Genomic DNA, 15,733 nt, shown 5'->3' on the forward strand with positions numbered 1-15,733 from the left:
ACCAGAGAAACGCCGACCAACACCGCAACAAAAACTTGCTAGTAACTTTCACGAGCAATCCACCGAACATAAACAAGGTCCTAAGAAAACACTTTAACATATTGGAACAAAGCGTGCGACTATCCAAAATTTTCACTTCTCCTCCTTGTGTTGTATACAGAAGGCCGAAAAATATAAAGGATCATTTAATAAATTCAAAGATAGGTGTGAAACCTCAAATTGGGTGTCACCCTTGCGGAAAAAGCAGATGCAGGGTATGCAAACACATGCAGACAACGACAGTGGCGAAAAGCACCCACTCGGATTTTAAGCACAGGATAAGAGGTGCACTAGACTGTGACTCAGACAATGTCATATACCTCCTGGAATGTGGGGTATGTAACAAGCAATACGTGGGCCAGACAGACACTCTGTTTAGAATTAGATTCAACAACCATCGGGCACATGTACGATCTCTTCCAGGCCTTCCACTTTCAAAACACTGCACATTAAAAGACCACAGCTTTGATGACATCAGGGTTACACTACTAGAAACAACTTTCGAACAATCAGAGAACGGGAACAACGGGAATCTTATTTTATCTACAAATTTAACACGATAAAATACGGAATAAATGAACACCCAGGCACTCTGTCTGCGTTACGACCGCTAAAAGACGCAAACGCTTCTCTCTAATCAGCCCGGTTTCATTACGACAATAATATTACCCGCAAACAAAGCTTTTGGCCTATGCATCTGACAACATAGAAATGATTTGCCTCATCAAGCACAGCCGGAACGCACAGATAAGTGGTCCCGGAAGTCGTACGGTCCCCCCCCCCCCTTTTTTTTTGCTTTTTTTCCTTCTTTTTTTTTCTTCGTCAAGCTTCAACGCACATTCTGTTCCTTCACTGACAAGGAGCTGACAGCTAGGTGGTTTCGTTAACTTTTTCCTACATGCGAGCATATCTTCCCAGTGCGCCGCAACTGTAGGCCCGTTTACATTGACCCGACGAGGGCACGTTGAGTCGAAATAAACAGGTTTTCTGGACTCGCCCTCCCCATGTATAAGCGGACGCGTCGGGGCGGAGAGTCGTCACGGCGAGAGTCGACCCGGAGACAGGGGGTAGGTTCACCGAACTCGCCGCGCTCAGAAAGGGCATGTATAACCAGTCGCGCTGAGTTGACCGCTCGTGACCTCTCCCGCCCGTCGCGGTCTCCGCTTCCCCTGTCCCCATCACTCCGACGTTGCTCTTTCTTTGTCGGCCGGTACGCGCGGTACGCACGGAGGACACCGTTCTGTTATGCGGTAAATGCAGATCACTTTTACGTTTAAATCTTGCTTGGCACGTCCTACGAGAGCTTGTTGGTTATCGTTCTCACGACCGGCTATTTTGCTCTGCCCGTAGCAGGAAATCGGCTTGTGCGCCAGAAATCTCAAATACGTGCACATGAACGCTTTTATAATGTTTCTTGTCACCTCGCCATCAGAATACATTTGCGTAAATTCACAGAATTGTCTACTAATGCGCAGCATTCCAACTCTGCTTGCATTTATTTTGTGTTCTTCACAGCCAGGTTCGACTATGAAAAGGCAAATACTTTCGGGTATTTTATTCTTTGTAAGTTTTGTTTTGGGTTTTTTTGCAAGTGGTGTAAATTGACTTTATCACAAAAAATTAAGTGCCTTTACCAATACATGTAATTTCTCCCAGAAGAAAAGCGTAGTCCAGGGTTCGTTTCGCTCTTTTTAATTCGTGTTTCATGAATCCCTGAATGGACTTAGGCATTTCGAACGTTTTTTCGGGTTTAGTGTTCGGGTTTTGGAGGAGATGAGGGTCGTTCCACGCCAAATATCCCAGACAGTACGCTATACCATCTACGATTACACTATAAAAAGTAATGGTTGGTCACTTTACTACACTATTCATTTTTGGAACCAATTTTCTAAAGAAAATTTTAATTTCTTAAATATGGTGGCAGTTAGGTTGCGACGAAACTTCGAAAAAGTGAAATATTATACGCAGCACGGTAAAACGATTCCAGTCGGTAGGAAAAGAACCGCATTTCCTTGTTAAAACGCATTCACCACTAGTGTATGTTAATGTGCTTTGCGGGGAAGCAATGCAGTGTTCTTGACTAAAGTCAGAATTTTTTACAGCTTTTAAACTTTTCCAGAGACAACGCAGCTGCATAGCTTGCTTACATTGTTGACGGTAAGTGGGGGAAAAACACGAGTCGCGAAGACAGTAGTTTGGAAGCGCTGGCACATGAACTTAGAAAAATTTGCAATATTGCTCATGTTCAGGCACTTATTGGTCTGTGTGGCGCTCGATATAAAAATATACACTTTGGATCATTTCAAAGGGTGCAGAAACGATATTTATTTCTGTAAGTTTAATACGAATCTTTGTTTTACGCGAGAAAATATTATTTATATTGAGCTGCCCCCAAGGCTGTCAACGGCGGACCATAAGCGCACTTCACTGCACCGAGGGTTCCTCGGCAGCCTCCTAAATGCACCAAAGCCGGCTTGTTGATTCGTGCTCTATTTTCCTGCGCTTACCGCCAGTCATTTTCCTGCGCTTACAGAACCACTGCTGCCATCGCGTTGTGCAGTGTTAGTCAAGACACCAACACAACCATAATGCACAGCTGGTGCAAACTGAGAAAAAATACCAAGACAGCCATCGTGGTGGCGGAGCGACAACTGAGTAAACAACCGCAGCCCACAGCGGCGAGAGGCGAGGGCGCCGGCTTGGAGGAGCGGAAACCGGTACCGGAAGACGGGCTTTCGGCTCGCCTCTACGCAAAGCGTCGCTGCGATCACAGCTCACCTGAACTCGTTCGTGCGAGTTCATATAAACTCGGGCGCGTCGAGGTAAGCTGAACCCGCCACTCAACTCAGCCCGCCCCCGTCGCGTCCATGTACACGGGGCTTGTGTGGTGACTGTTGGTGACTGTCCCAGAGTGGTACAGTCTCCCCCCCCCCCCCTGTTCTTCTTCTTTTTTTTCCTTCGTTAATCCTTTAACGCACATTCTGTTCCTTCACTGACAAGGAGCCAATGCATATAATGAATATCGATGGCTGTGCCTCATTCACCGGCTTTTTCGCTCCTCCCGATGCCACCAGCATGCACTTAAAGCCCTTAAGCCCTCCCCATTAACTTGTCATACACTTCAAAGAGGAACGAGCCGCCAGCGGACTACACAGAAAGGTGAAATACAAAAACGGCGGCTCCCTGCCCACTTGGGGAAGTGTGGGTGCGGGGGAGGTATTGTTGACAATGATGACATTCCTCATCTACCTCTACCCTACTCTGTTGAAATGCTGCCCCTTTCTAATTACGCCGTGTCGGTCTTGCTTCTTCTCCTAGATTTTCTATATTTTATTTAATGTTTGTCCTCCCGTTTCGCTGTTTCTTCTTCTTTCTCTCTCTCTCTCTCAATTGAACCCTCCCCTCCTGTCTCGACAGGATATAAAAAGGCATGGAACATGTGTAAATAGTATTATGCCTTGAAAAAGACAGGGTTCCTGTCGAAACGTCGGCACAATAAACAGTTGTTATGTGAAAGCGCATTTACTTTCATATTTAAAACCTTGCGGCAAGCGAAGTTATTCTTCTGTATATATATATATATATGTATATATATATATATATATATATATATATATATATATATATATATATATATAAATATATATAATATATATATATATATATATATATATATATATATATATATATATGTATATATATATATATATGTTGCTTCGCAATTGCAATTCTTTCACGTGTGTTTTTTAATGGTGCTCCTTCGACGTTTATTGTATGAGTCGGACCAAGTAGATTATCGCTCGTTTTCAGTCCAAGTGCGTCTGTTTTAAAAACATTTGGCGAGTCTATTAGTCCGAGTGAGTCCGCTGAAGGAACGTTTTGATCAGTTTGAGTATGAGTGGGTATATTTGAGGAAAGAATTAGTGGATCCGCCTGACAAAAACATCGGTGAGTCTGAGTGAGTTTAAATAGAGAGAAATTTCGTTAGTCTCAGTCCGAGTGAGTCCAAAGCAAAATATTTTTATATATGGTTTCGTTACACCAGCCGTACAGACAACAACATAGAGGCTTTCACTTGCCGTCTTCGCGCTCGCGATGATCAAGAGTTGCAGTTTGGAACATCTGTGCACCGGGCCCCAGTGCATAAACCGGGTTTTCTGCAGCATACAAAAGTCTATATGGTGATGGTCTACAAGTCCTTCGATTAGCAGAAGTGGTCTGTTACAATGTGCTTTACTTTTACAAGTGTGTCAGGCGTATAGTCTTCTATGCAGCCCCCTAGCATAGGTTTACTTGAAGGACTCATTGAAGTAGCGATCCAAACTAGTTTTCTTTTTGTACCAGTAACAAACAGCACATCGGCACTACTGCCGCGTGCTCCACATAGCACCACTCAGTTGAAAGACAAACGCCATGATGAAAAATAGCAATGGGCAAAGTGCATGGTTTAACCCAACACCCTCAAGACTCGAGGGTTTCGTTACACGTACCGGCCGTACAGACAACAGCATAGTGGCTTTCACTTGCCGTCTTCGCGTTCGCGATGATCAAGAGTTGCCATTTGGAACATCTGTGCACCGGGCCCCAGTGCATAAACCGGATTTTCAGCAAAAATATGTCGCTTCTTTTAATCAAAATATGCCGGAGGGAAAATTCCTGGTTATCGAATGCTTGGTAGTCTGTAGGAAATCCTGTCACTGCGTTGATATTGCTTATCGTACACCATTCTATAGAAGCAGCAGCAGGGCTTAACACTCATGAACCATGGAGAAGCGCAGACAGAGAACAAGTACTCCCACGTGCAAACTTAGTTTAAAAAATATTGGAGTGATTTCCTTTCTTTTTTTTTTTTTGGAGTATCATTTGCAGAAGTCATGCGCGGCGAATAAATATTTGTAATACTTTAACCCAAATATATGCGACTAACAACCGCCTCATACTTCAGCTATATAATGAAAATAAACTAGAATTTCAAGACTAAAAAAAAAAGAAGCTATGGCATACACTGCACGCCTTTTTATAGAAGATGCACGTTACGTACGTCATTGCGACTAATTCCCTCTCGGAGTGAAACTGTGCGTGCTTATGTGCGTGTGTCTGTAGATGTTAAGATCGGCCTCCCTGGCTGGGCACCACTTGGACGCGGGGGACGATTGAAGCTAAGCCTACCCTGATTTGTTCCGGGTCAACGCTCTCGAGGTGCGCCAAAACCAGCGACAACACGAAAGTCATACTTTGAATTCTTTAGGGCTGTTGGCTCCCCTCGTCAAAAACTCTTTAGACACGCCTGACTGACTGATGGCCTAGGAAGAGCTGTTTGAAATCGAGGCTGCTTGATTTGTTCGATGTGCCAAGAGACGCGCTGAACAATTAGCCGAGAGCTTGGGATCCCTCGTCAGGTATGTTTCCCACACTCTGTGGTGCTTGAAAGTCTTCCATTCTCACAAGCCCTAGCCTGCCTAGCGCTGCAGACTCTATTCTGCACATGCGATGCAATGTTATTGCACTGTGATGTGTTGTGCGTATTATTGCACTGTGACCTACGTTATGTTTCTCTCTCGCCGTGTGACAAACTGAACGTGCACCTTCTCTCTTTCCTGGGTTGAAAAGAAGGCAGTGTTTGACTTTCTCTCTCTTTCTCCCTCTCTCGCTTTTTTTAAATCCTTATTCGCTGCTCCCTGTGCTTCCTGCTGGGCTGCAGAAATCAGGCACCTTCTTATAACCACTACCCCCCCCCCCCCATTTGGCGGACGGAGATGAAGACGATAATTGGTTCGGACTGCCCTGAACTGAATTGACATGCAGTCTGTCAGTTTACAGTGATCTGCAAGGCGGCTTTCCTGTAAGGTTTGTTTTTCAACCAAAAACTTTCGTTCACAGACTGCTTTTATTTGTCATTTTGAGCACGCGAGTGCAACAAAATGTCACCTCTCCAAATTCCAGCGAAGGCACGCGAGCACAACAAGATCTAAAAAAAAAAGAAGGAATGGCACAAACGAAATGAGCCAGAAAAGCATCCTGTGAACGTGAGTTCTTGGTTGAAAAACTAACCTTACAGAAAAGCTGCCTAGCAGATCATTGCAAACTGTCCACTGTTTTCTCCTGCAGATAATTCTAGGAAGACCAGGGCGTAAAGCGTGAGCACCAAAACGCTCTGAACCATCCCTGAGAAGCTCCCATCACGCTTCCATGATGCTACCATCAACATATAGCTACCTTTAATGTGTAAATAGTGCATATAAACGTTCCTCTTATCAGCCCCGACTACTCTGCTTGACTTCTACCCGAGACTTGGCTAGCTCCTTTGAATACATCACGAGCAAGCAAAAGGGCACGGAGTTGTACAGGCGAATATGTGCGACATGACATCGCTTTTATTACGTGACATATTCGTTCTCCGCTGCATTCGCCCGCTCGTGTCCGCAGATAACGTTCCAGTTTTATAGCGACGACACGCCGTTGATCACAGTCACGTCATTGAATATCAATTAAACAGAGGTTGCATTATTTATTTGCAAATTACTTCACCATAAAGTATGGTGAAGTAATTTATTACTTAGCCACTTGAGGAGCTTTCTAACTTGACTAACTTTTTTATCATGACCTGAATATAAAGTTAAGATTTATTTGGTTAATTTTGAGCATTACCTTCGCAACAGAAGTACATCACCACTGTCCGCAACAATTATTATTCATCTTTCACAGTGCCAGTAGGTCCGTTCAAGGTACGCGATGAAAACATGTTTGCTGGAGTACGTCATATACGACATGTCGCTCAAGTGTCTGTCTCCGCATTATTGACGAATCCAGCCGTCTTTTGTAAACTTTTTGCTGGCAAGTTTTTAAAATTTTATTTAGTTTTTTTTTTTAACTGGTGGCCTCAGACAAGCTTATTACGCCTCTGCTCACCACTTATATAGCGTTGTTACACGCGGCGCCTGGGTCGACGGGGGAGAGTGGCGTTCTTTGTTCGTCAAACAAGTCACCGAAGGGCTGCCAGCCGTGTTTTGTTCATCTTAGCCGGGAAGTGAGGTGGCATTCCGACACCATGACGTTCGACGTGACGACCACAGTGGTTTCTTGATGTCACAGGTGCAGCGTGGTGGCCACGCCCCAATAAAAGACGTTGACGTGAGCGAGTGTGAGCGGCACCGTCAGAAATGGTGTTTGTCCCCCGTGATTCAACAGCGCATTCTGGACCCATTCCCTGATGCAGTCAAAACGCACACTTTAATAATGAGCCTACCAGCTCATTCGCAAGAGATCTTTTGCCCTGTCTGTACAGAATGTAATAAATCCTCTGTTAAGTTTGCCATCCTACTCCTGATTGCACATGCGTTTTCTTTTCTGTCTCTCAGCACCCCCTTTCTTGCCCCTATTTCTCCACCCCCAGTGCTGGGCAGCAAACCGGATGCCAAGATCTCGTTAATCCCCCAGCCTTCCTTTCTCTCTCTTGCCATCTTACTGCCTTGGCATCTTCATCCCGGATATCTGATGCCTGAATGAAAAGGCATCAAATATTTTCTGCAGCACGTTGAGACGCTGCATCTAAGTGGTCATCCTCGAAAATTATCAACTTTAACACAACGAACAGGTGATGATATTCCCTGAGTAGGTTCGAGCATGTATTATGCCTCCACGCTTCTAATCTCCATTAAACTTCTCCCTTTCGATTTCATCCTTCGGGGCTTTGTGTAGTTCTTCACTTAACGCGCTGCATTCGTGCTGCACTGCTACCATTTCATTTCTTCTGTGTATACGCCCTGTTTCGGGCACGATCATAGGCTGCCATCTTGGATTGATTATGATGCCGTTTTGCATCCATATGAATATTCGAATAGTGCTACGGTGAACTCGCATGCATCAACACGCTGGGCCAGTACATTCAACATTGTATGACGAAAATAATTGCTAATTACGACATAGAAAACCAGCAAAAATTGATTTTAAACCTAAGATGGCAGCGTCTATGCATTACTGTAACTGTTACATTTATTTTTTGTCAATAGGTCCGTTCGATTCACCTGCACTGGTCGGAACCGGTTCACGGCTGTGCACGCGAAGTTCAGAAATTGTGCAGCGTGAGTTCAGCGGTGCAGGCACAGCACGACACCCGAAACAAATGACGATGTACCGACAAGGTGTTCGCCTTATTTCTTTTCGGTTAATTTACACCATTCAGCAAACACCGACCTATGGCGAAACGCACATGCGGACAGTCTATGAGGCGCAAACATCTTGGCTAAACACACCGCATTTGTAGAGGCGGGTACGGCGCCTAAGCCACCTACGCATCTTCTTTCTCTATGACCTACGTCTAAGTGCTGCGTCGTCTGCTCAGCTGCACGCGCGCCTGCACTAAGCCGGCACCGTCAGCGAAGGAGGTGCAGGAAAATTGTGAACCGGTGCTGCACCTCTTCTGCACCTTTCAAAACAAATGGCAGGGTTCAGCTGTCGTCAATGCTGCACCGCTGAAACGAATGGTAAGGTGCAGCACCTCGTGAACTGGTTCACGTGGTGCAAGCGAATCGAACAGACCTAATTTGTCTAATATGTCATTTTATGCAGCGGCCGCCGAACTTGTGCCGCTGTTCATAGTGGTACTCTCGGTCTGTGAAGCTAGATGAAGATAACTAAGAAGCCTGTTTTTTACTGGCTACATAAATGTGAAACGAAGCTATAAATCAAGATGAAAAAGAAAAAGACAAATCTGTGAAAATTCGGTACTGGTGCATAAATGGCGCGCTGATTGCGCCGATGAAAAACGTCGGCGGCGGCGGCGGCGGCGCGCCGATCAGTTCGCGTTGGCAGCAGCGGCGTGGCGAAAACTCTTGGCGGCGGCGCGCCGACCAGTCGGCGCACACCTCAAGGCGTGGTATCACGCCACTCAACACATTTAATACACTCTAGCCAGGCCGAATGGTCTGCTGTGGTCGGATGTTCCGTGTATTGGTACAGAGTGTCTAAAATGTTAGCCGTGGTTTGCCTTCTACGGCGTGCTGGAGGTTCCACGTTTTTAGTGGTGGTGTAGTTTCTGCTACCATGGATGACAGTCTGCCGAGCGGGGGCTCGCTCGAGTGGTCGGGGCCGTTCGTCGAGGAGATCGACCATCGCGAGATCGAACTGTTCGAGGCAAGTGCTTGTTCGGGGCAGAATTCGTGGTTATAAGACCTATCTTGCTCTGACAGCTGTCACCATGGAATGGGACGATTCCGTGTGACATTCTGGCTGCAACAGCTATTACTGCGATGACAAATTTTTGCGATGATTGGCTGGCACGCAATTGCATAACTCGTTTCACGATTTGGCACTGCTTTCGAAATGATGGCTGTGCCCATGCCGCGTCGGTGTAGCTAACAAATGAAGTGCTCTTCATAGATTCAAAGTGTCGTTTCATAGATTGTTGGCATGATCAGTCTAATGGAGGTGGAACTTAGCTAAAACACATGCCTGGGCAATGCTTACGCAAGAGAATATGTGCAGAAAGATGGCACATGTACAATTCAAGAGGCAGAACTGACCCACGACTGCATTTATTTTTGCAAATGCAGTACTTGTCAGGACTCGAAAAGGAGGCAACAGTAAGTTGGTTAAAGTAAGCTTGCGTTGACTCGTGTCAAGAACATTCCTGTTCAAAATAAACAAGGAATGCTAGGAATAGAGGCTAAAAGATATCAAAGATAAAACTTTCATCAAAAACTGAGACAAAACCAACTAAATGCTAAATGCCAAAATAGTTTATAGTTTTAAAAAGATAATGGTCACAGAAATCAAGTGGGATTACACACACTCAAGGAAGCGTATTAGTGAGGGCCTCATACCGATTCAAGGGCCTCATACCGATTCACGTGGGAGAACACTCGAAAAAGCAATTGATCGATGTGGTCTTGTTGTACTGAATGATGGATCAGTAACGTTTTTAAGAGGTAATAATTATGCCAGCTGTCTAGATTTGGCTATAGCCTCTCCTGAGATTGCATGAGATATGAACTGGTGTACAGACCTCGAAACACGGCGGAATGATCAATACCCAGTTCTTATGCAACACCCAAGAATGAAAGTGCAAATGACCACATTGATTTCAAAGCTAACTGACTTGAAACTATTTCATGAACATACTGTACGTGACTTGATGGGAGTCAATGAATTGGATACATTTATGTCCTGCATTAAAAGCAGTTACTCCCGTGCGACAAGGTTTACAGCTGTCCCAGCAGGCCACTCCAGTGTAGATGCAGACTATGAGCGCCTACGAGCTATTAGAAGGGGAGCAGAACGTCGCTATTGCCGCACTGGCAGGCTTGAAGATTATAAAAAGAGTCAGGCCACACACATCCGATCTAACCGACACATGCAAAAGTTAGGTCGGAAAAAATGGCATGATTTCTGCGAATCATTGACCCCGTTTACTCCACTTCCGAAAATCTGGCAAACAATCACTGCTCTAAGTCATCCAGTATCCCAGCGAAACCCATTCAGAGCATTGGCCATATTTTTTAGATTATCCGAACGTGATGTTTTTAATAAGTTTTGTACAATGCTGGCTGGAACTGGGGAATCGGTTCACAACACTACTGCACTGCCTAGTTCTATAGAGCAGCAAATCCAAGATGCATACACTTTATCACATGCTCAACTGGATAACATGTATTCTCTACTAGAGTTGCGTACTGCTCTATCACTAACCCGCGTAAGAACGGCAACCGGTCCCAACAACGTGTCGTACAGTGTTCTGAAAAATCTAGGACCCAACGGCATGCCAGTTCTTCTACGGATATATAACGACATGTGGACGAAGACGTACGTTCCAATGTGTTGGAAGGTCTCGAGAATCGTCCCACTACTGAAGCCCGGTAAATCACCGCTTTTGCTTGACTCATTTCGACCAGTCAGCCTCACTAGCTGTGTATCTAAAGTAATGGAAAGAATGGTTGACAGAAGATTACAGTGGTGGATTGAAGCTAACAACTCACTTCCAGAACAGATGGCTGGCTTCAGACAACGGCGATGCACCATGGACTGCGTCTTTGACCTCGTTACATTTGTAGAACATGAGATGAGTTGTGGAAACATGGCTGTTGTGGCGTTCATAGATATTAAGAAAGTGTCCGACTCTGTGAGCCACCTTTCTGTGCTGCACGGGCTTACCTCACCAGGGGTTAATGGTCGTATCCTTCAATAGATCGCCAACTTCCTATGTAACAGACAAATATATATATTTCAACTAATAACGGAGACAGCGATCGCTTCAACATGAGCAGAGGTGTATCCCAAGGAAGCGTTCTAAGTCCACTTCTTTTCAATGCTGCAATGGCAGGTCTTCCAGAAGTACTGCCCGAAGCCTTGAACATATCCATGTATGCAGACGACATATGCATATGGACGTCTCACAAATCACTGGAAGTGATCGATCATCGACTTCAACAAGGACTAGACGCAATAAGTGATTACCTCAAAGAGCAAGGCATGTAGATGTCTCATGCCAAATCTGTAGTTCTACCATTCACGAGAAGAAGAGTGAAAAACTTGAAGCTTTTTGTGGATGGCCAGAAAATCGAAATCGCATGAAAGCATCGCTTCATTGGCGTTACCTTAGATAGCCAATTCAGATGGAGTCAGCATTTCGCTGATCTAGAAAATCAAGTGAACAGCACCATAAATGTTCTACGTCACATCGCGGGAACAAAATGGGGCGGTACATCTGCGTCTCTCCTCCACATTCATTCTGCTCTAATCTAACAGAAAATTGCCTACTCTGCGCCAGTTCTCCACAACATCTCTCAGACGTGGCTACACCGACTTCAGCTGTTACAAGCACGAAGCTTACGCATATGTCTGGGGGTTCCACAGGCAATATCAAGTTCTTTGACACTGGCAGAGGCGAGAGAACCCAACTTTATAGTAATTAGAAATGTGGAGACATGTCGGCACCTCTTTCGTCTAGTCACGCAACAACCTTCCCATCCGCTCATATCCAACATCGTGAACCGTGCTAGAGCGCAAACACCATGTGTACGAACAGTACATTTCCCGACTTCCTGTGTCAACACATTGGCCACTGGACAAAAACTACCCTCCATGGCTGCTCTAACTACCAACTATTGAAACGTCAATAGAAGGGCTTCGCAGCAAACATGAAGTGTCAACCGTTGCTGCTCAGCAGTTGGCATCACATCATCTGTTTGACAGGTACCAAGGATACACTCGCGTGTATACTGACGGCTCCGTCACCAAAGAGACAGCGACATCAGCATTCATAATTCTGGAATTGCACGAAGAATATGCATGTCGGTTGGGCACTTCTCTTCTTGAACAACGTCGGAACTCGTAGCGATTTTGCTAGCCATAAGCTTTATTAAACTGTCAGCGACACGAAGAAAATGGGTGGTAATTACAGACTCTCTGGCAGCACTGGCATGTGTGGAAAGTGCCACTTCAAGACACATTGATGTGCACATAGTATACGCTATACTAAAGAGCTCTCAGAAGCTACGAAGTTGAATCATCGAGTGGCATTTCAGTGGATCCCCAGTCGCTGCGGAATTGAGGGAAACGAAATGGAGGATGAGTTGGCGAAAACCACTCATAATTCTACGCAAACGTGCCTCATTCCGGTATCTCAATATGATCTAAATAGAATTTTAAGAACAACAAAATGTCAATTATGCCTGTCTACCTGGTTCACAGACAAAACAAAAAAATCGATCCTATATTCTGTTGATTCTAATCTTGAACACCAATTAGACCGTGACCTCCCAAGACGTATCGACACAATCATTCATCGCCTACGACTCGGAACTGCTTACACAAAGCACTTCTTACTTCGTATTAATCGTGCAACATCGTCAGCACGTTCATGCGGCCACGACGACGTGGATATCTGTCACCTCTTGCTCGACTGTCCGAAACACGACACACACCAAAGGCAACTAGAACAAGAACTGCATAGGTTAGAGCCTGAGCGACCATTCGGTTTGAATAAAATACTAGGTCCATGGCCATCCAAAACAAACGGCAGAGCAGTAAAGGTGCTGCAACAGTTCTTCGAAGAAACGAAGATTTGTGACGAATACTGAGCAGACAAAAGTTAAAAGTGAGGTTGTCGTCTACGTGTTTGTTCTGCCCATATAGGAAAACTTTTGCTCTCACCCATGTAGGACTGTATATATGTATACATGCTATTGTTTTTTTTTCATATCTTTATTTGTACCAATTAAGTGGAAAGGGGAAGCCGTCGCCAAGTAACGGTGACAAAAACTCCTTCGTTTATTTTCTATTTCGATAAAAAAATAGTGAGGGCCTGCTGGTACAGCTGTTGCCGACTGAGTAAACCCCACTGTCTTTTCAAAAAAGCTGGCTGCAGACTTCACTGTGTGCACATGCTTCATCAATATGTCTGGGCACCTATTATGCTGTTGCTGATGTGTTATTACGTCAACTCCACTTCCTCTCACAATGCAAGTGAGAAAGCAAACTGTGACAAAGCAAACTCTCACAATGCAATGAGAAAGCAAACTGTGCTAAAGCATGTTCTTGTGGGCTCATTGCAATTTTTCATTTTTGCCTGAAATGCATTAACAGAAATGACTTGAAGAAAATTGGTGTTTTTAGACGTAACTTCATTTTGGGCAGGTGCTAACCAAGCACTTGCCCGTAAACCAGGTCGTACTATCGTGCTTACCCTACCTACACACGCGCCAGAGTTCTTGAATCACACGATTTGCGAAACTGTGTCCCGAAGCGCGGTCCTGCCCGTGGCCGATTCTGCGGAGGCCTGCAGATTGTTGCGCCATCTGAGACCAGCGATACATTACACTAAAGCGCTGTTGAGCCAGCTCTTGCGTGCACTTCTCTGAAGCAGCTTAACACCGCACACAGCGCTGGCGTCGTTGCGAGCATTTATTGGTTTGTTTTTTGGCCAACCGTTAATGCAACAATCAGCAGACTGCAGTGATTTTAGAGAGTCATGTGTCCAGACTTTTATATATCGAGTCTATGGGGAGTTTAGCTGTTTGCATGATTGAAGAACTCTGATTTAGGGAGTGCGCTACAGTCCAACTTCACGCCAAGTAACGAGCTGTTCTCCCCTGGCTTCACTGCCGTGCGTTCCTTGCTAGTGTCCGATAGCTCTCTTTTTTTTTTCTGTGTGTATGCCTCATCATTTTTTCGACACCTGGCATGCTTCGACGGTCTCCTGAAGACAATTCGACGCCTACACTTACGATGACACTCGGACATCTAAGACGTACGAAACTGATGCTTAACATCACGGGCACGATCTGAGCATTGACCATGTGTGTAAGCACCAAGCACGTGTATGTGTCTCCTGAGGTTGATTCTACTGTTGCTGCTATCCTGTGCGCCGTAGGTCAGACCTTCCAGACATCATAACAATGTGTTTTGAGCCCAGGTGCACCAGCTGGTATAGGAAAAGCCACAAGAAATGCCACTTCTCTCCGCCGTCTCACTCGCTGTTATTTCAGAAGTGGGAAAGTTGCATTCCACACGTAGACACAAGTTTGGTAAAGACATGCAACGTAGACGATGTTCAGTTTCAAGAAAGCGACATCCTGAAGACTTAAGCATATCATAAATGGAGAAGTCGAAATCGATCATGATGCATGGGCATTAAAGAATGATGCAGTTCCTTGTTTATTTCTGAACCTCCCGGTCTACTTGTCAAGAAGCCACATGAGATGAAGTTCGCCGAGGAGAGGGTAGCTGTACCTCAACCAACTGCGGCTGCCTTGCAGTCTTCCAGAAGAACCCCTGCAGAGGAATCTCTGCTCCTTCGGAGAACCCCAGTTTTTCTGAGCGATTGGAAAAAGTTTGCTTCACTTGAGCTTTTGGTTGATTCCTGAGGAGTCGGGAAAACCTCTGGTAATAGTCTTATATTATGCAGAATTTAAAGCATACATCTACCGCATCCTCAAGAGCACTGTCATTCACAAGACTTTGACCTACGTGGTTTCGGCAAACGAAAAATTGCTGAAGATTTGCTTTTTGAATACCAGTGCGGCCACTCAATGATGTAAAGGCAGTCATGTAGGCAGCCTTACCTCGGCCGGTGGCGAATATAGAATTTAGAGGGGGGGTCGGTAGGGCAAACGCCCCCCCCTCTCTCAAAGTTGTGAGCACTTCCTCATCTCAGTGCTTGTAGTTCACTTCCTATCGACACTTAGAACAAAAGGGTGAAACTACTGTGAGCACACATAAATTTATGCTATGAAGTGGTTTTTTTTTTGCTAGTAAAAACAAAATTTCTGGGCACACGTCCCTCTCCAATGTTACTTCAGGTGACCCCTCCCCCCCCCCCCCCCAAATTGAGTTGCTGCTGGATTCACCTGTTGACACAGCGAAAGGGGAAAGTGTGTTGCTAAGATATATTCATCACAAGGACTGTGTGGGCAGGACTTGCTGACAAAGGTATGCGTGTCTCGTGTAATTTTAGCCAGAACATCAAAAAAAAGACAAGCAACCAAGATTAAGGTGCGGATCGCAACCAGCAAGTTAAGGAAATGGTTGATCTGTACCACCACCACTTGAGAATGAAGAAAACTCGAGATACACCGGCTGAGTGAAAAATTGAAGATTGCGTTCCTAGAGACTATGAATGATCTAGTTGAAAATTTACCTGAAGTGCAGGAAGTGTCTAATCTTTTTCTTGTTGCATGTACATCTATCATGCAACAAG

General features: G+C 45.1%; 1 protein-coding gene across 5 annotated transcripts in view; it reads left to right on the forward strand.

Annotated features, from left to right (window-relative positions):
• The first annotated feature begins 8,919 nt into the window (after positions 1-8,919).
• The window catches only part of Takl2 (Tak1-like 2), a 387,007-nt gene continuing 380,193 nt past the window's right edge, over positions 8,920-15,733 (forward strand). For 2 of the 5 annotated variants that reach the window (XM_075896427.1, XM_075896428.1), the window contains exon 1: positions 8,922-9,171. In XM_075896427.1, coding sequence (XP_075752542.1) covers positions 9,082-9,171 — 90 coding nt within the window. In that variant the 5' untranslated portion in view covers positions 8,922-9,081. Of the gene's footprint in view, positions 9,172-15,733 lie in introns of all 5 variants that reach the window. The other 3 variants (XM_075896429.1, XM_075896431.1, XR_012895575.1) reach the window with 2 other exon arrangements.

Source organism: Rhipicephalus microplus, chromosome 5 (assembly GCF_043290135.1).
Source record: "Rhipicephalus microplus isolate Deutch F79 chromosome 5, USDA_Rmic, whole genome shotgun sequence".
Taxonomy (NCBI): Eukaryota; Metazoa; Arthropoda; class Arachnida; order Ixodida; family Ixodidae; genus Rhipicephalus; species Rhipicephalus microplus.